Raw genomic sequence first — 19,379 nt, 5'->3', positions numbered from 1 at the left:
CTTTTTTCCCAGCTGACCTCAAGAGCTAGTTGAAACAACGGGACAGACTGTGTGCTTGCTGTTCTGTGCTTACCTAGGTATGTGACAGTTGGGGGTGTAAACTTGGAGGAGATTTGTGAAGGTTACATGCTCTTCCAACATTTCATAGTTTGAGAAATTTATAAAATAGATTTTCTGATTTAATAACCTCCCTAAACCAAGAAGAGGTGAATGAATGATACGTAGATGATGGATGGATAGATAGATAGATGATAGATAGATAGATAGATAGATAGATAGATAGATAGATAGATAGATAGATAGATAGGATAAAAGTCTGCAGGCAGGATAGAGGACTTGCCTGCATGACCACCTCTTGGTTCTCACCGCCAGGGCCTAGGGACCACTCATAGAGGACAATCTGGTGATCATCGCTGCTCTGGCTTCCATTCAGAGTGATAGCGTTTTGGGGCAAAGTTATGGTCTGATTTGGTCCTGCATTAGCAACAGGTGGGTAGTCCACAGCATCACGGATGATGAGGGTTGCTGTGGTGGAGTTAGTAGCGCCATCTGAGTCTGTGATGGTCAACCTATAACAAGAAAAGGAAGCTCTTACATCCATGATTGGGCCATACCTGAAAACAAGTGGTCACCTTAGCCTGCTCAGACTAACCATTCTCAGGAAAAGGTGAGAATAGAAACTTGAGGACGAGGCTAGGAAACACATACGGGTCATATTTTTATTGCTCCTGTTGTCATGGATTCATTTTATTTTTGAGTCATAATATGTTCCCACATTAAGGCTTAGCTTTTATGAATTTACTAGTCTTTGAGATGCTAAGTGGAGAATGTGCCCCCTCCATGCAACCCAGAAGCTTCTCTAGTCAACTCAACTCATCCTAAGTATGTTACTAGGCACCCCTCTCAGCAACTCACCCTAAGAGCACCACTGGACATCCATCTCCAACAATCCTTCCTAAGAGCATCACTAGATGTCCATATACAACAATCCATCCTAAGAGCATCACTAGACATCCATATACAACAATCCATCCTAAGAGCATTACTAGATGTCCATATACAACAATCCATCCTAAGAGCATCACTAGACGTCCATCTCCAACAACTCATCCTAAGGAGAGCATCGCTACACACCCCTCTCCAATAATTCATGCTAAGAATGTTACAGAGCCACTTCTGCCTTCCATTTACTGACTGAACCACCGCTTGTGAATTTCAGTGACAAAACACTCAGTTTCTAATTTCATCTCTAGGGTATTTTCTACAAGTATGCTTCCAGGACATTCAGCAAAGCATTTAAGGGTTAAACATTTTCAGATATACACAAATGATCAACGTACACACACCAAATAAAGAAGGAGAGAGGGAGAGAGAGAGAGGGAGAGAGAGAGAGAGAGAGAGAGAGAGAGAGAGAGAGAGAGAGAGAGAGAGAGAGAGAGAGAGAAGGGAGGGAGAAAAGGGGGAAAGAAAGGAAGGAAGGAAGGAAGGAAGGAAGGAAGGAAGGAAGGAAGGAAGGAAGAGAAAGAGAAAGAGAAAGAGAAAGAGAAAGAGAAAGAGAGAAAGAGAAAGGAAACTGCCCAGGCGCTCCTGTGCTCCCATCAACAGCACATTCTCCATCTGCTAACTCATTTCACCCTTGGTTGGGGGTGGGGTGTCTGGGAGTAAAGCTGTATAAATAGGAATAGAGAACAACTCAGGGTAAGTGGTGTATCAGAGGCCATCTGCATCTTCTGGGCTTCCTTTCACACTGTCTCACAAACCCCACACAGACAAGGGCCAAACTCCAGCTCAGCTCTGATCACAAACAAACCCTTGGGGTCTCTCCCATCAGGACTTTAACCCAAGTAAGGAAAGCAGAAAAGGGTTTAAAGCAGCATGTGAACAGAAAAAGCACTTAAATACCATACTGTTCAGAGTCCTCATTTTCAGGTCATAGACACAGGAGAAATATTTCATTTCCTCTGCTTGGTGATATATTATTTTTATTTTTATAAAAGTATCAGTTTCAGGAAACAATCAAAAGAGAAGTCCTGGGAAAACACAATACAGGTGGAACCCACTTGCCTAAAAGTGTAGTTACCAGGATCTAGGTTCAACAAGCGCAAGACTGGGGCATCAGCTGGAAACACCTCTCCTAGGACGCGCCCGTCGACTTCTTCCCAGTGGTAACTCACTATCTGAGTGTCATCTGTGCTTTCTACAAAGAACAAGAAAACAGTATCCAGAACGGGTTGCAGGACTAGCGAGATGAAAGCGTAGGCACTTACTGAGAACTTGAGTGTGTTTTGTAGAAATACACATCTACACAGATCCCCGTGATGTACGCTGTGCATTGCTGCCATCCCCCCCCCCCCCCTCCCTAAATTGTCATCACTATTTTTTCTAGACTTGCACGGGTTTGATCAGGGCTGTTCTAACTCACTGAATATTTAAAAAGCAGAGTGACAGGTATGGTAGCCCAGAATGTAGTGCCTTGACATTCAGGCTCCTACCCATCCTGGTAACTGGTGACATGCTACCAACCGCTTCGTATCTGAACCAACAAGTTCTTGAACATGTTAAGAGTTGATTATCTACAATGTACAAACCCCTTTAGCATATTAATGATTAAGATATAAGTCCAAAAAAAGACTGCATCATACATGAAAATTTCCCCACTTAAAAGGCAAACCAGGGTGGGACTAAGAAGACGGCACAGCAGTTAAAGACACCTGCTACTATGGTTGGCGACCTGAGCTTAATCCCTGGGGTGTGTGTGTGTGTGTGTGTGTGTGTGTGTGTGTGTGTGTGTGACACACACATACATACGAGCAAACAGCAGTCTGGGACTATAGTTCAGTGGTACAGTGCTTAACTACTATGAATGTGAAGCCCTGGGCTTGATCCCTAGTAGTGAGAAGTGGGGAGGAGTAGTTTTGGTGTGGCAGTTCACAAGCTTTCAGGAAACTAAGTCAGAGTATCTCCATGAGTTCAAGGCCAGACTGAGCTACATAGTGAGACCTTGTCTCAAACAAACAAACAAAGAACAAGCAGGGCTGGAGGATGTAGCTCAGTGACAGAATGTTTGCCCATCATCCACAAAACCCTGGGTTCAATCTCCATGTCACAAAATAAACAAATAAATAATAAAAGAGAGCAACAATATGTGTCATGTAGAACCATGGACTTCTTAGACCTAGAAGGAAGTTGGCTTTTTGTCAAATTCATTTAAGGAAATAAGTTTATGTGGCCAACTAGTAATCTTGTGTGGTTTTTATAACTAAGCTATTCTGAATCAAAAGCTTTAAAAAATGAAGGCCTTTTCTCAAATAATTAGTTCCATTTAAAGTGTTCTCTGTCTGCTAGGCATGGAGACTCACAACCCTATAATTCTAGCATTCGGGAAGGGGTTGAGAGCATTAGGGGGCCAAGGCCAACCTTAAGTACATCGCAGGTGTGGGCCAGCCTGAGCTGCCTGAGAAAGCAAGCAAACAAACAAATAAATGCGCTGTATTTTCATGTTGCAGTGGGTGGAGGATGTGGACGTGATGCAGAATAGATGCAAGCAGTCACATCGCTGTGATGTCCACAGTCTGCAGGCTAGCAGACAGAGCAACAGCCACAAGTGCAGGCTACTACTTTTCACTCTCAGCAGGCCATGGGGTTAACTCTGTGACTGAATGAACGTGAAAGAAGATACAGATCAGAGCACATCACCTCGTTCAACCAATTCAGCGTTGAGCATGTTTACAGTCTATTCTCATTTGTGTGGATACCCAAAGTTACCCTATCCTCACCCTCTGGTTAAAGAATAAACTCTGAATAAATTAGTATGCGCAACTCTCACTGCAGCCAGTCTCACTCCTATTTAAAGGTTCTGTTCAGTTGCTAATATTACAAATTCTATGTGATTCACAAAAGAATCCTTAGTAATTCTTTGAATTGTGAGTCAAATATCTGACCCTAAAGAACATTGCATTTGTTTGTTTGTTGTCTATTGGTTTTAAACTGTGTCTCATGTACCCCAGGTCGGCCTGGAACTCCCAAAGTAGCAGAAGATGACTTTGAATTCCCCATCCTCATGCCTTTGCCACCCAAATGCTAGGATTACAGATATGCTACTACTCCCAGACGAAAGCTGAAGAGCCCAAGACAGGCAGTTAAAACAGACACTGGCTTATCGTGGTAGAACAAGTCTCCACACAGAGTGCTCAGTCTGACGGCACAGACAGACAGAAACTGCCCAAACATGGAGGATACACACGGCTGCCATCGATGAGGGCTGAGGTCAAAGGCACAGTGAGTTCCTGCATCTGAGGAGAGACAACTGCTACAGGTGGCTGGTTAACTCTTGCAGCTGTGGACAGAAAAAAACAGACAGCAACTAAGCCAACTTGGCGCACACCAGCCACACACAAACAAAGGCATCCTTTCTAAAAGCTGCTTCTGAACATCCTAGAAGGTCTTCGTCCCCCTGAGTCTCAACTGTGGAAAACTAAACTTTTAAACTCCTCCTGAACTCCTCCTGAGGATTTTGAGCTTGTCTGTCAATTCATATATCTCTAGATAATCCTAGATGCAAGAGGAGAGTCATGGAATGTGTACAGTGATTACAGAAAAGGAAGACTAGATTGCTGGGCCTTGTTTATCCCAGGGTAGCCTCCAATTTTCTATAGATGACCTTTGAACTCCTGCTCCCCTGCCTGTGCCTCCCAAGTGCTAGGATTACACGGTGAATGCAGGCGTAGTCAGTGCCGGACGAGCACTCTACCAGCTGACAACATCACCAGGCCATGAACTGGATCTTAAATCTTTGAGTGAAGGTGCCCACTACCCTCACTAGACCTCAGCTGTAATAGAAAATAGACTGTGGGAAAGGGAGAGCTGCTGGCCCCAGGAGAGACGGCTGGGAGGTGGTGTTGCTAGAATTTGATGCAGGCCAGTGGCTCAGCTGAGCGGATGGGTAAGTGGAAGCTGCAGGCTGGGGTGTAGAGCAGGGTGTGCCCAGCGGGCCCAGGTCATCTTCTCTAATTCACATGAATGCACTGTATTGTGGTCCAGGGATGGACTTGATAGACCATGACACACGTGTGCCCCTGACCCTTTAGGGACACAGATGCATTTCAAATCTCCATGGTCCTACCTGAAAGTTAGGTCACGAGGAAAGAAGGTGGACAGTGTGAGTGTTGGACAGGGAGGGCCAAGGTACAGTTTGTCATCATTCAAGAAGAGCGAGCGGTTACCTTGTGTACTTGAGTTGCATGGCAAACAAATGCTAGAGTCATAGAGAAAGGAAAAGAAAACGAAACTACTAAACATAATCCGTGCGTGTTTTCTCTACAGAGGTGCCTGAGGTGGTTTGAATGAGAATGGCTCCCAAAGGTTCATAGATTTGAAGGCTTAGTCAACCAGGGAGTGGAACGGTTGAGAGGGATTAGGAGGTGTGATCTTGTTGGAGAAAGTGTGGCCTTCCTGGAGGATTTGTGTCACGAGGCTGGGCTTTGAGGTTTCAAGTGGACACACAGGCCCAGGCTCCTGTCTCCCTCTCTCATCTCCAGCTCGCTCGCTCTCTCTCCCTCTCTCTCTCTCTCTCTCTCGCTCTCTCTCTCTCTCTCTCTCTCTCTCTCTCTCTTTCTCTCTCCCCCTGTGGATCAGGATGGAAAGCTTTTCACCTCTCCTTCAGCACATGTCTGCCTGCATGCTGCCATGCTCCCTGTCATAATAATAACGGCCTGAGCCTCTGAAACTGTAAGCAAGCTCCCAAGTAAACTCTTTGCTTTGTAAGAGTTGCTCGGTCATGGTGTCTCTTCGTGGTAATAGAACTCTGAGACAGTGCTTAAGGTAAACATCAAAGAGGTCCAAACTCCAAAGGGCAGTCCAGATATCCAGAGAAGAGTTCAGCCTGGACTATAGGAGGATTTCTGGCAGTTAGAGAAAAGCCAATATTCCTCAGGAACTTGTGAAGTCAGTTCCCTCTATCACAAGGGGTCATTTCCCTTATCTCTGGCAGAAGGGACATTAAGTCTACCCTGTGTCACCTTTCAGCATATCAAAGTCTATGCTGGCTTCCAGGCTCCCTCTGGACCTCAAGTACCTGTTACAAAGTCCATGCTGGCATCCATCCCTTCTCGCTTCCTCTCTACCCTAAACGCCGTTCAGCTCACTGGCTTCCCTCACCCCAGCTACTCAGTCTCCTTATAGCCTTGGTATTCTTGCTATGTTTTCTCTCTGCTCTGTTCCTGCTTCTCTGTTTTTTTTTTTTCTGTTCTCTTTCCCTTGCTATTCTCTCCTCTCTCACAAATAACCCTGCCCATGTTCAGTCTGCTTCTTTCTGTCTCTGCTCTGGGTTCTTCCAGACGCCTCTGACTGTTCTCCCCCCTCCCCCATCTCATCTACAACAAAAACCTCCCCCTTAACCACACCACGGAGCAGTCATGGCATAGTTTATACAACCATGACATCAGGTGCCAGAACATGAGACTAGCACAGCCGAGAGGCCACTCTCCCACAGACTCACCTGGCAGGACAGTGACGTTAACATATCCTTCTCCGAATGCATTCTCACTAGAAACAGCCACTCTGAAGGCATAGAGTCCCACAGACAACTGCAATGTAAAAGCAGACACACAGGTGAGCATCTGAAGACACGGGAATCACCTTTCTAGAACAGCATCCCAAAGGTTGTAAAGAAGGCTCGTTTCAGTGTCTCTAGGACTGCTACAAATGTGAGAGCTGCACTCTAGGAGACTAGGTCACCTACATAGGCCCTTTGCTTAGTCACAGATGTCACAGGCCTTGTATCAGCCACAGACCGCAGCTCTCGGATGAGTGTGAATGGAATTGGGCTGTATTTTGGGTTTGGGGGGCAGTGCTCAGTGCTGAAAGTGAACCCAGGGCCTCCCATGTACTCAGCAAGGACCCTACACTAATCTGCACCTCAGTCTAGAATCACACATTTCTAACACACAAGTTCACAAAGTTCCTGGCGGGAGTCTGGGTACCATGCTTTGAGGAATAGCTTAGTCACATGGCAGTGATGTGAGCTGGCATGGCCCTGGGATTGCTACAACGTTACAGGAAGACATTCCTCTCCCAAGAAAATAGACCCCTAGCTATTAAGACAATGTGTTCTTCATGGAGCCAAGGAAGTGTGTGTCTTCTTGCATGTGGAGTAGTATTTGACAATCTAAGCAACTAAGCAACTTGTTCCAGCAACTAGACTGGAACTGCTGGAAACTCATAGAACATGCCTGGCAGATATCTGAGACACCTTTAACACTGTAAAGATGGCAAGAATGAGAACCCAGGCCAGGCGGTGGTGGTGCACGCCTTTAATCCCAGCACTAGGGAGGCAGAGGCAGGCGGATCTCTGAGTTCGAGGCCAGCCTGGTCTACAAGAGCTAGTTAGTTCCAGGACAGGCTCTAGAAACTACAGGGAAACCTGTCTCGAGAAACCAAAAAAAAAAAAAAAAAAAATGAAGAAGAAGAAGAACCCAGGCTTTGAATCCAGCACACAGAATGGGCTTCTGAGCCTCTTTCTCCTGAGCTGATGATATGTCAATTTAATTATAACTTTTTTTTGAGACGGGAAATCTTATTATGTTGCCGAGGCTGGCCTGAACATCTAGGATCAAGCAATCTTCTTGCCTCAGTTTCCCAAGTAGCTGAGACTGCAGGCATATGCCATCATGCCAGGTTTCTTCATTTGTTTTTAATCCTAAGAGAGGATTCTAGGGTCAACAGCAAAGGTGTCGCTAGCTGAATTCTGAGGTGCACAACCTGCCGTGTTACTTACTTGAGAAAGGTGGAGAATCGGCTTGTTTTCTTGTTTGATTTTACCTTGAAAGTCTATAGGGTGGCTCATTAATTCCCATTCATAGCTGTAAGTTGTGTCTGAGAACAAGTCAGAAACATGAATGCTTATCAATTCTGAGATAACCCCAAGGAAGAGAGAGCCTTAAACCAATAGTACCAATTGCCTTAGAAGCACGGAACTTAGCTTTCAACCCTTATCCCAGTAAAAAATCACAAGGCTTCTGTGTCTTTGCAAATAAAGAAAAACAAGCACAAAAACAATTTACCATGAAAGTATACAAATGATAGAAAATAGAATCTAAAGATTAAGCCTTCCCAATGTCACTGTTAACATTTGAAAACCTTCCTTCTAAGCTGTTTCCAATGTCTTTTAAAAAAAAAATAAGGCAGGCTCTCACTATGTAGCTCTGGCTGACCTGGAATTCACTAAGTAGACCAAGACCAAAGTGTCTTCCAACTCACAGAGATCTGAGTGTCTCCGCTTCCCTAATACAAAACCACACCCAGCTCTACAATACACCTAAACTGTATAGAGTATACTGTATAATCCACTGTATCTTTTCTCCTTTTGATGAAAAGTGAATAGATTTCAACTCATTTGGTCTCTATAGAGATTTGTCTAAGCCACAAAGTTACTTAAACATCTCTGTCTTGAACTAAAACTGTCTGAAGTCTTTAGATAGCAGTGTTGTAGCTCAGCTCAGCTCAAAGGACTGAGATATAGATGACAGGCATGACTGTGTCTATTTATGAAACTTTGACCCATGTGACCTGGGTGAGAACCAAAGAATTTAAGAATGATCTAATTAAGGAAGAGTGCACTGATAGGCTATAGGAATGGTTCAAATGCTCAGGAATAGTGGGACACTCCTGGGTAAGGAGAAGGTAATCATTGTCAACTTGGCATTGTATTTAAATTTATATATGTATTTTACATGTGTTTATGTGTGTAAATATGTATGTGTGCATGTGTGTGTGATATGTGTGTACTATGAATGTGTGTGTGTGAGTATAGGTATATGTGTGTGTATCATGGTACGTGTGTAGAAGTATGAAGATAGCTCAGGTGGGATTATAGACATGTGACCACATCTGGCTTTCCATAAGTTCTAGATATCGGAACACAGATTCTCAAGCTTGTGTGGCAGGTGCTTCCTCCATGGCACCTCCCTAGCCCCTGGACATTTTGAGCAGCTGATCTGGAGTATTATGAGAGCTGCTCAGCTATGTTTCTAGTACTACAGCATCAGCAAGCAAGCCTCCTGTTACATGCCACCCATCTTCTCACAATGGGCTCTTCCTGGCCCCTGGCCCCTGGCCCCTGGCCCGTGATGTCACAGATCAAGGCCTTGCACACGGCAATCCCTCCTCCCTGTTTCTTCCAGTGTTGTGACCTTCCAGGCTGAGCAGTTAAAGATTATGCACTATCTTGAACTTCCTAGACACCTACTGCAGTTATGCTAACACAGTAAACTTCAGCCATCTCCTGTTGTGGAATACGGAAAGGATGTATCAAATCTATAGTCTGTGGAGACCTAGGTGAAAACACCCCAGTTCTGCCCGAGGCCCAGTCACCCAAAAATGTCAAACTCTTACCTGCAGAGGGCGCTGGCTCAACAGAGGCCTTCAGTTCCGCTTCGCTGTTTGGTAAGGTTATCACAAGGTTATCTCCAGCAGACACTGCCAGCGCCTTTACTAAAAATTAATTAGAAACAGTGCATCCCGTTATGTAATACAAAAAATATACCTGTTTTTAGAATTGCCATTCCTCATATAATTTTATTAAGGCACTCCACCCTGGTCTAGTGCCCTCTGTTATGTTGCAAGATAGACTTTGCCAATTTCAAACTTTCTACATGAGTTGGCACGGTGAAGAAACTAATCATTCAGAATGAGCTGTGTGTCAGGCGGTAGTTTACCAATAGGTGGAGGACTACTGATTGAGTTTGTTATCTCTGTTGCAACCAGCTTTTCCTGACTCCCTGGGGAGCGGTCCTTACTTACAAATAGGTCAATAGTGTTGATAAGTGTCTCAGCGTCATTAGCCATATGCCCAGATCCCGGGGCCCCTCATAAATGACGACTAATGGCTTTGCTCTTGGAGCCTTTCCAACAGGAAATCCAGGCAAGCTCAATATGAAAAGGTAATTTCACTCCAGCGACAGAGGCATTAACTCCCCTCAAAGCACTTACCTGCTAATGCACCGAAGCTCGTTTACTGCACAGTCTGAAGGGCATCGCTACAGTCCTGCTGGGGTTTGTCTCAGCTGGCTACTAGTTTCACTGTCCTTTGTGTTTGGTTCAGAATAAACTATTTGAGTTGAGTTTTCTGTGACCTTAACCCCCCCCCCCAAACCAAGCTTTCTAAGCGCTGAGAAAGACTGTGCCATGCTCAAAGACACCCCAATATTCCCATATCACCATTAGCACCCAGGGAGCCAATCCCAGGGCAGCTTCTCTTCCTCTCATAGCTTCTCTTTCACTATAATCCTCTCCTCTCTGAAGTTCAGGATCAAAGTCAGTAAGGGTGAAGGTTAAAAAGCATCAGGGAATCAGAACCGAATAGCACTGGCTCAGGGCGGCATCTGGGATACCAGTCAGGTCTCAAATGTAGCTGAACTTTTATGTTGGTAGGGTGTTATTAGTAGTATTACTTATATTATTGTTGTTGTTGTTGTTATAGACAGAACTGTATATAGTCCAGGCTGGTCTCTTTCTTCCTATGCATCCAGAGACGATCTTGAACTCCTGACCTGCCTGCCTTCGCTTCCCAAGTGCTGGGATGATCAACTTACACCTCCATACACACTTGAGTTCAGCCTTTGAGCCAGGCTGTAGCTACAGCCACCCTCATCTTCCGGTTGACATTGGAAACACTAGCCTCCGCTCACCCTCTGGACAATAGAACTTATTTTAGTTTTTATTTAATTTTCCCGTTGCTGTAACAAAGTCCCTGACAGAAGTGACTTGAGGAAGGAGGCTTACAGTATGAGGACACAGACTGACTGTCAAGGCAGGGAAGGCAAGGCGGTGGGAGCGTAAGGCAGCCAATCACATAATATCCACAGTCAGGAAGCAGAGAAAGATGAGCCCTGGTGCTCAGCTCACCTTTTCCTTTTTGTGCTGTCCAGTCCCTACCCCCAGGGAAAGGGGCTGCTCACAGCTCAGGTCTTCCCACCTGGGTGAACCAGATCTAGATAACCCTTCCCATCCTAGACTCCTTCCTAGCTTGCCTTCCCCACCCACAAAGCCAGCTCTAGCAGATCTCCTTCTGGTTCTTCCAAAATGTTGTTGTGAGTCTTTTTCTTCTCTTCCACACAAGATGGAAGAGATCACTCATGGTGCTGAGGTTTAGAGACAACACTCTCAAGACTAGTGATTTCCCTTGGAGAGAAGCCTTAGAAGCTAGAGACCATTGTAGGCCCTTCTGACCCACCATTTTCTTCTAGTGCCAGCACCAGTACGGGCTTTCTGCAGTTCCCTGTCTCCCCCTCAAAGTCACACCCAAAGAACATACTTTCTTCCTGAAGTACACAACAGAATACACAACCAGAAATACACAGCCCTCACTACTATTAGAACATGTGTTGCTCCTACTACCCCATGTGAACTGGCTCGCCCTAACCTGCCTGTCTCCTCCCCTCCCTCAGAGAGCCGCAGAGGGAAAAGACAGCATACCAGTCACTTTTTACTCTGGTTACGCAGCATGGTGTCGGCTCTGTGTCTGTCTCGAGACTGGGACCGAAGGGAGGAGTAAACCTTAAACACTGTCCCTGCAAGATTCTGCCTCTGTGGTAAATGTCTTCTAATTGTGTTCTTCGAGAGTTACCTGTCCTGGAAGAAGTAGTAGGTGACACAGTGGTCGAAGACGGGGTCAGCCCAGGGAGAACTGTACTGGTGAGAAATGTTGGGGTGCTGCTTTCTGTGTCCCATGGAGGGACTGTGGGAACAGAGTCTTTCTCTACTGTGACTGGGCTGGACTCCAGGCTGGCATGCGGAGGATTATGGGAAGGTGTTAGAACCTGTGGGATAAATTAACAAGGGGTATTGTTATGAAAAAAACATTCATTTGGGTTGGACAACACAAATATAGGCAGTGGATTGTTTGTGCCCACCCCCCTCCAAATTCATGATGGAACTGGTGCCACGAGATGGTTTTTAGGTGAGGGGAGGCAGAGTAGGTGGTCAGGTCAAGGGAGTGAGAACCTTCGTGAATAGAATCAGTGCCTTCATTATAATGAGGCAGAGCTCTGTGGTGGTAAAGGCCTAATTAAAACATCAAGAGGCTGAGGCAGCAAGATTGCTGATTTTGAGGTGAACTTTGGCCATATAGCAAGACCTTGTTTCAAAGGAGAAAATGAGGAGAGGGAAGAAGAGAAGGGGGAAGAGGAAAAAAAGAGAAGAAAAGAGAAAGAAGAGGCAAGAGGGAAGGGGAAGGGCCAGAGGAAGGAATGGCTGACCTGGCCTTCACCCTCCACGAGACTGATCTTGATGGGTTTTCTATAGATACTCTCTTCAGCAGTGCTGTGGCATGAATAACGCTGCTATGTGACAGTCTTTGCATGGAGAGATGTGTTTATCCCTCTCAAGTGCACACTAGAGAAGCTGCTGGTCATGTGCTGGGGCGATGGGATGTGTTACTGTTTAAAAGCTCAGGAGCAGCAAGCCAGTTTCCCAAGGCATTCGCATTGCTGTGCACTCCATCAGCCACGTGTGAGCCCTGCAGCTTCTCTGCTAACCCTTCCCTAGGTCAGGCTTTGCTGCTGCTGCTGCTGCTGCTGCTCCTGCTGCTCCTGCTGCTGCTGCTGCTGCTACTGCAACTCAGGGCTATGGACCTTGGGCGACACCCTACCCCAGTCTTGTTTTTATTTTTTCTAGTATTTTATTCTAGCCGTACTAATAGGCATGAGGTAGTATCATTGCACTTTGGATTCAACCTCTTTTACACATTTATTTATCCTGAGTGCTGGGGTTACCATTCACCCTTCACCAATTTTTAAGTCGGGTTGTTTTCTTATTACTGAGTTGTAAAACTAACATTTCTGCATGTTAAGTTATGATACATGATTTACAAATATTTTACTCCATTCTATGGGTTGTCTTCTCTTTCTTGATGTTCTTATTTGGGATGCAAAAGTATTTACTTCTGATGAAGTCAATTTATTCTTTTTGTAATTTTTATTAAGTTTTTTGCTTGTTTCTTTGTTTTGAGACAGGGTTCTCTAAGTAGCTCTGGCTGTCCTGAAATTTACAACATAGACTAGTTTGGTCTCAAACTCAAGCAATCCTTCTGCCTCTGTTTCCTGAGTTCTGGGATTAAAGATGCACAGCTTCATTATTGCCAATTTTTTTTTTTTTTTTTGGTTTTTCGAGACAGGGTTTCCCTGTAGTTTCTAGAGCCTGTCCTGGACCTAGCTCCTGTAGACCAGGCTGGCCTCGAACTCAGAGATCCGCCTGCCTCTGCCTCCCGAGTGCTGGGATTAAAGGCGTGCGCCACCACCGCCCGGCTATTGCCAATTTTTGATGTCCTGTAACTCCCCCCCCCCCCCGATTATCTAAACCTAGTTACCAAGGTTACCACTGTTTTAACTCTTTTCATTTAGGTCTTTAGTACATCTTGAGTTCTTTCTTTTTTTATATAAGAAAGCTACACCTCAGTCTTTTGCATTTATTATTGGGACTTTGAAAATGAAACCCCAAACCAAATGCTTCAAAAGCCAAGTTTTTCTCTGGCCTTCTCCTGTGCCTGTATCTTATTCTCCGCAGAAGCTAGAAGTCCTTTTCCCAAGTATATCAAGAATCTTACAAGCTGGGCGGTGGTGGGGCACGCCTTTAATCCCAGCACTCGGGAGGCAGAGGCAGGCGGATCTCTGAGTTCGAGGCCAGTCTGGTCTACAAGAGCTAATTCCAGGACAGGCTCTAGAAACTACAGGGAAACCCTGTCTCGAAAAACAAACAAAAAACAAAACAAAACAAAAAAATCTTACACACTATTTTCCTTTTAAAGTCTTAAAGGAGCTAGAGAGGTAGCTCGGTGGGTAGAGAGCTTGCCTAGCATGGTCAAGTCCCTAAGTTGTAGCTAAACACACATAAAACAGTAGAACCTGGGGATCCCAGGGCTCAGGAGGCAGAGGCAGGGAAATCTCTGTGAGTTCACAGCCAGAGCCCCTGCCTGCAAATAATCAGGTAATAAAATAAAAATAGGAATCCTGGAAGTGTTCCACGTCCTCCAATCCCTTCCTTCTGACTACCTTCAGATCTCTGTCACACGCCCAGATTCTTACATTCTCTCTCTCTCGACCACGCAGCCACTGAGTTCTCCATCAGTTCTGACCTCACGGGATTTCATCCCATCTCTCCTCTCCCAGCAGTGCTTACTCAGCCTTGGGTTTCCTCCCTTGCCCACCCCAGCACGTCTCGAGCACACTCACCTCTTTTCCAGAGCTATTACTTGGTTGTTCTTGGAGCTGTAAAGTCTCTCTCTCCATCTCCTCTCCTGAAGGTAATGTGGTTACAGAGGGGGACCACACGCTGCTCACTGCTGAGTACCCCGGGGTAGGGGACCAAGTGGACTCATTCAGGGCCTCCAGCTGCTGCTGGTCCAGTGATTGGCGTGTGGGGTCCTGCAGCCTCTCTGTGGAAGTAGCTGAGCTGTCTCCTACAGATGAGACATTGAAACCTCCTTCGCTGCCGGGCAGCAGGCTCCAGTCGGGGTACTCGATGCTGCCTCTGGGGTCCTGTTGGTTGGAGGGCTGCAGGAGGCCCCGCTCCAGTTCTTTGTAGTCATCTGAGTACTCGGCAGTCTCCTCTGGACCCGGACCCCTGTCTTTGCCTAGAAAGGGCAAGTCCTTCCTGAGATCATCAAGGGAGTCTCCCCAAGCTCCGGAGGGGGAACCCCTGCCCAGCATCATGTCTCCGTAGTCCAGCAGCTGCTCGGGCTTCGGGACAGGTCTGTGCACAAAAGTGAGGTAAGAGCGGATGGGGCTTGTCGTCCTGGGCTCGCAGTTCTCCGGGTGCACGCAGTTTACCAGGTAGCAGCTGCCCTCAAACCACCAGGCCAGGTCGCAGCTGGGCAGGTCACAGCAAGCAGCCGTGCAGTCTCCCGCGGAGAAGGTTTGAGACGCCCGCATGATTCTAATAGTTTCCAGGTTAGGTGAAATGATGGCGTTGGAGAAAGTCCTCCCCGCACTGCACTGCTGGCACCTGACACCTGAAGACCAGAAAGGGGCCAACACTCAACACCAAAAGGCAGATTAGTAAGTAGACAAACTTCAAAAGAAGAAACACAAATGGCCAGTAAATGTTGGAGAAAATATCCAAGCTGTATAGTACACCTGTAATGCCAGCGCTTTGGAGATGGAGACAGGAGTTCGAGGTCATCCTTGAGAGCTGGAGGCCAGCATGGTAAACTACATGGAACCTGGTCTCAAGAAACCAAACAGAACCGAAGTTCATATGCAGAATCTAGATTTTTTTAAAACACATTTTTTTTTAAAGATTTTATTTATTTATTATGTATACAACATTCTGCCTCCATGTATGCCTGCAAGCCAGAAGAGGGCGCCAGATCTCATTATATATGGTTGTGAGCCACCATGTGGTTGCTGGGAATTGAACTCAGGTCCTCTGGAAGAACAGTCAATGCTCTTAACCACTGAGCCATCTCTCCAGCCCCCAGAATCTAGATTTAAAGACATATGACATTCATGCACGTATTTGCACACACGCATACCATGAGGGAAACTACAGGAAGAGCAAGGTTCTGAAAGGAGGGGCAGCAGAGGATAATGCAGGGAAGGCTGCTGGCAGGCCATCATGCTTCCCCTAGGTTCACATGTATAAACATATATGTGACATGAAAGGAAAAGCGTGGGCTGGAGAGGTGGCTCAGTGGTTAAGAGCACTGACTGCTCTTCCAGAGGAGCCAGGTCCAATTCCAGCATCCACATGGCAGCTAACAACTGTTTGTAACTCCAAGATCTAACACCCTAACAGGACATACATGTAGACAAAACACCAATGCACATAAAAATAAAATAAATTATTTATTAAAAAAAAAAAGGGAAAAGCACAATTTGGAGGGAGGAGGGATGGGAGAGGAAACGGGGCTACAACAATGATACACGTGTATGAAATGCCGCAGTGAAGCCTTTCTTTAAAAAGGCTTTATATTTATTTGCTTTTGTGTGTGCATGCACACACATGTACCATGAAGGTCAGAAGACAACTTATGGGAGTTGGCTCTTTCTTTCTACCATGTAGGTCTCAGAGAATAAACTTACTAGGTTATTGGGTTTGACAGCAAGTTCCCCCTCAACCTGCTGAGCCATCTTGCTGGCCCAAAGCCTATTGTTTTGTACTAAAAACATAAAATATATATATATATATATATATATTATTTGTATAAAATCACACATGTGGGTGTATGCATGTAAGTACGTATGTATATATGTATATGCACATCCCAGGGAAGCCACTCTAGAAAACCAGAGGCTCCTCCATCCCTGGCTGTGCATCCATCCGTCACACTTCTCATCCACACAGTCACTGTCTTTCCACTGGTTCATCCACTTTTCACTCACTCATCCACCCACCCACCCACCAACTTGCCCATCCATTCCTCTATTCTTCCTCTTATCCACCCACCCCTCTGTTCCTCTACCTTTCTATCCACATATATTGTTCCAACTATTCATGTGCCTTTTTACCTGTGCATTCTGCCTCTTCATATGATTCCGTTCTTCTCTGCTTGTGTCTCCTGTTTATGTAACTCACAATAGGCCTTGTATAAAAAAAAATCGTCACAGAAGTAACGGAAAAGTACTGTATCTTTGTTTTGTTGGCGTTGTTAATTATTTTTTTAATCTCACAAGCTATCTGACGGTAGATCAGATAAATGTCATTTGTTCTCAGTACATATCTATAATCAAGTACTGTTTACACCATGTGAAGACTTGTCACTCAGGTTGCTTTAATAAAGAGCTGATTGGCCAGTAGCCAGGTAAGAATTATATTTGGGAAAGCCAAACTAGGAGAATGATGGGAGGAAGAAAGACAGAGTCAGAAGAGACATCAGCCAGCCACTGAGGAAGCAGGACTTGTAGAAAATGAGGTAACAAGCCATGATCCATGTGATAAAGCATAGATAAGAAATATGGGTTAATTTAAATGTAAGAGTTAGCTAATAACAAGCCTGGGCTATTGGCTGAACATTTACAATTAATATTAAGTCTCTGAGTCAGTTAGTCGGGAAGCAGCTGCCAGTTATTTGGCAACAGTTGGGACAGAAAAACTGCCTACAATCAAGTTTTTGTTTGTTTGTTTTGAGAAACATTATATAGTCCTAGCTAATCTGGAACTCACAGAGCTCTGCCTGCCTCTCTTCCCAAGTGCTGTGATTAAAGGCATTAGCCACTATGCCTTGTTTTATTCTACTAGCCAGACTTTCAAAAACAAACTCTCGGTCTCTCTACAGAGTCACTACAGCAGGCGTGTACTGCATGTGCTGGCATGTACTGGCATGTACTGCATGGTGTGTGTGGTCTGTTAGTTTCCATGAAAAAACAATAGAAGCAAACCTTAGCAGCACGGGATTTCCTTTCTAGTAAGGGCTCATCACTGACATTTATTTTAATAAATGTTTTAGTTACAAGAGGACTGTCAGACATTGTTTCTAACAGGAAACATATGGAATAAATAATGCACAAGTATCACCTTAATGCTATGTACACAAGATCACTGGAATAGATTTTTACTAGTACAATGTCAGTAGGACAATGTTAGCATGGTAGATAGCTTGGTAGTCTCATAACACAATGTCAGAGCCAAGAAGACTGCTCAGTGGGTAAAGGCACATGCTGCCAAGACCGATAACCTGAACCCACATGGTAGGAGAAGAAAACTCGTCCCTACAAACTTGCTCCCACACACACCGTGATACTTGTGCACGACAAATGAGTAAGTGCAACACAATGCCAAACATCAGCTCTTATGCAGAGACTCTTTCATCCGATGGAATGAGAATTAGATACACTGCATGCGTTCCTTTTCTAATTCGAAAAGCAGCACATGAAGCTGAGATGGTATTTTCTCCAACACAAATCTAGCTTTTAAATCACATGACTATTTTTGGTCTTTTATGTTTTAGAGAAAAGCTAGATCTCAGACATGGAGAAAACCCTGATTGACCATAGCTGAACACAACAAAACAGCCCTCTTACGAAGATCAAGAGAGGATGGGGTGAAGCAGGGGTAAGGCAACTCCCAACCTCTCAAATGCACAATATTTTTATGGCTACCATTGCATCTATCTCCCCATAACTTATATGAAGAACCGAGCCAGAAGATTCTCCCTCGCCCATGTGGTCAGATGTGCTGTCCTTCACTGAAGGACATGTGTCCTGTCCGACAGCAAGTGAATTCATGCAAAATTATATTTAATGCCTGGCCCTGGCCACAGGAGCCACAGGAATTGGCTTTTACAGCTCTCCCAGGAAACAATGATGTCTCCTGGAAATGCTTTCCTACCTGTGATGGCAGCCAACAGCAGCAAGGAGGACAGGGTCCCTGTAGGGAACACCATTCTGCCTCACAGGATGAGGCTTCCAAGGCAGAGAATTTGGAACAGGCTCCCTTTGGTGGTTGATGAGTCAGATGTGGCCTCTAGAACTTCAAAGAAAACACACACAGAGAGAGAGAGAGAGAGAGAGAGAGAGAGAGAGAGAGAGACAAGGAAGAAGAAAGGGGTAGGTAAATGTGGAAACACGATATTTTTATCATTTATTCATATTAATAGAAAAATTGCCCTATTCACGGAGGGGAGTCATAGCTGAAGCAGCCATCTCTCCAGAGAAGTTTATTAAAATAGCCTGAACAGTTAGTTCCTAAGAAGTTATAAAAATAAATAAATCAGCCAGGCATAGTGGCACATACCTTTAATTCCAACACTCGGGAGGCAGAGGCAGGCAGATTCTGTGAGTTTGAGGCCAGCTTCTACACAGTGAGAGTTCCAGCCAGGACAGCCACGGCTAAATAGTAAGACCCTGCCTCGGAAAAAAAAAAAAAAAAAAGGAAAAAGGAAAGAAAGAATGAAAGATTTTATGTAAACTCACCCTACAAACAGTGGAAATAAAGACCAATCAAGGGAGGAAAAACAAGGCTCTAGCCAGGTGGTGGTGGCGCACGCCTTTAATCTCAGCACTCAAGAGGCAGAGGCAGGTGGATCTCTGTGAGTTTGAGGCCAGCCTGGTCTACAAGAGCTAGTGCCAGGACAGGCTCCAAAGCTACAGAGAAATCCTGTCTCAAAAAACCAAAAAAAAAAAAAAAAAAAGCTCTATATTCACAGAGTGTTATGGCAAAGAATTCAGTCACTACCAATTGATGGAGACTCAAAGGCAGAGGAAAGGAAACTTTGTATAACGGAGGAAGGGAAGGCTCTCCTGGAACTTGCTTTGTTTTCTTTTTCTTTTTTTCCTCAAGACAGGGTTTCCCTGTAGCTTTGGAGCCTATCCTAGAACAAGCTCTTATAGACCAGGTTGGACTCGAACTCACAGAGACTCGCCTGTCTCTGCCTCCCGAGTACTGGG

General features: G+C 45.2%; 1 protein-coding gene across 3 annotated transcripts in view; it reads right to left on the bottom strand.

Annotated features, from left to right (window-relative positions):
• Positions 1-18,376, bottom strand: part of Kiaa0319 (KIAA0319 ortholog) — a 38,753-nt gene extending 20,377 nt beyond the window's left edge. Inside the window, exons 1-9 of one of the 3 annotated variants that reach the window (XM_038333477.2) lie at positions 18,322-18,376; positions 14,226-15,004; positions 11,624-11,816; positions 9,391-9,489; positions 7,775-7,872; positions 6,497-6,584; positions 4,244-4,336; positions 2,065-2,197; positions 341-569 (exon numbers count right to left, since the gene is read on the bottom strand). In XM_038333477.2, coding sequence (XP_038189405.1) covers positions 341-569; positions 2,065-2,197; positions 4,244-4,336; positions 6,497-6,584; positions 7,775-7,872; positions 9,391-9,489; positions 11,624-11,816; positions 14,226-15,004; positions 18,322-18,376 — 1,767 coding nt within the window. Of the gene's footprint in view, positions 1-340; positions 570-2,064; positions 2,198-4,243; positions 4,337-6,496; positions 6,585-7,774; positions 7,873-9,390; positions 9,490-11,623; positions 11,817-14,225; positions 15,005-18,321 lie in introns of those variants that run through there. The other 2 variants (XM_038333479.2, XM_038333478.2) reach the window with 2 other exon arrangements.
• Positions 18,377-19,379: the final 1,003 nt, after the last annotated feature.

The sequence above is a fragment of the Arvicola amphibius genome, chromosome 6 (genome assembly GCF_903992535.2).
Source record: "Arvicola amphibius chromosome 6, mArvAmp1.2, whole genome shotgun sequence".
Lineage (NCBI taxonomy): Eukaryota > Metazoa > Chordata > Mammalia > Rodentia > Cricetidae > Arvicola > Arvicola amphibius.
The sequence above is the reverse complement of the archived record's forward strand: the minus strand, read 5'-3'. Positions and strand labels throughout refer to the sequence as shown.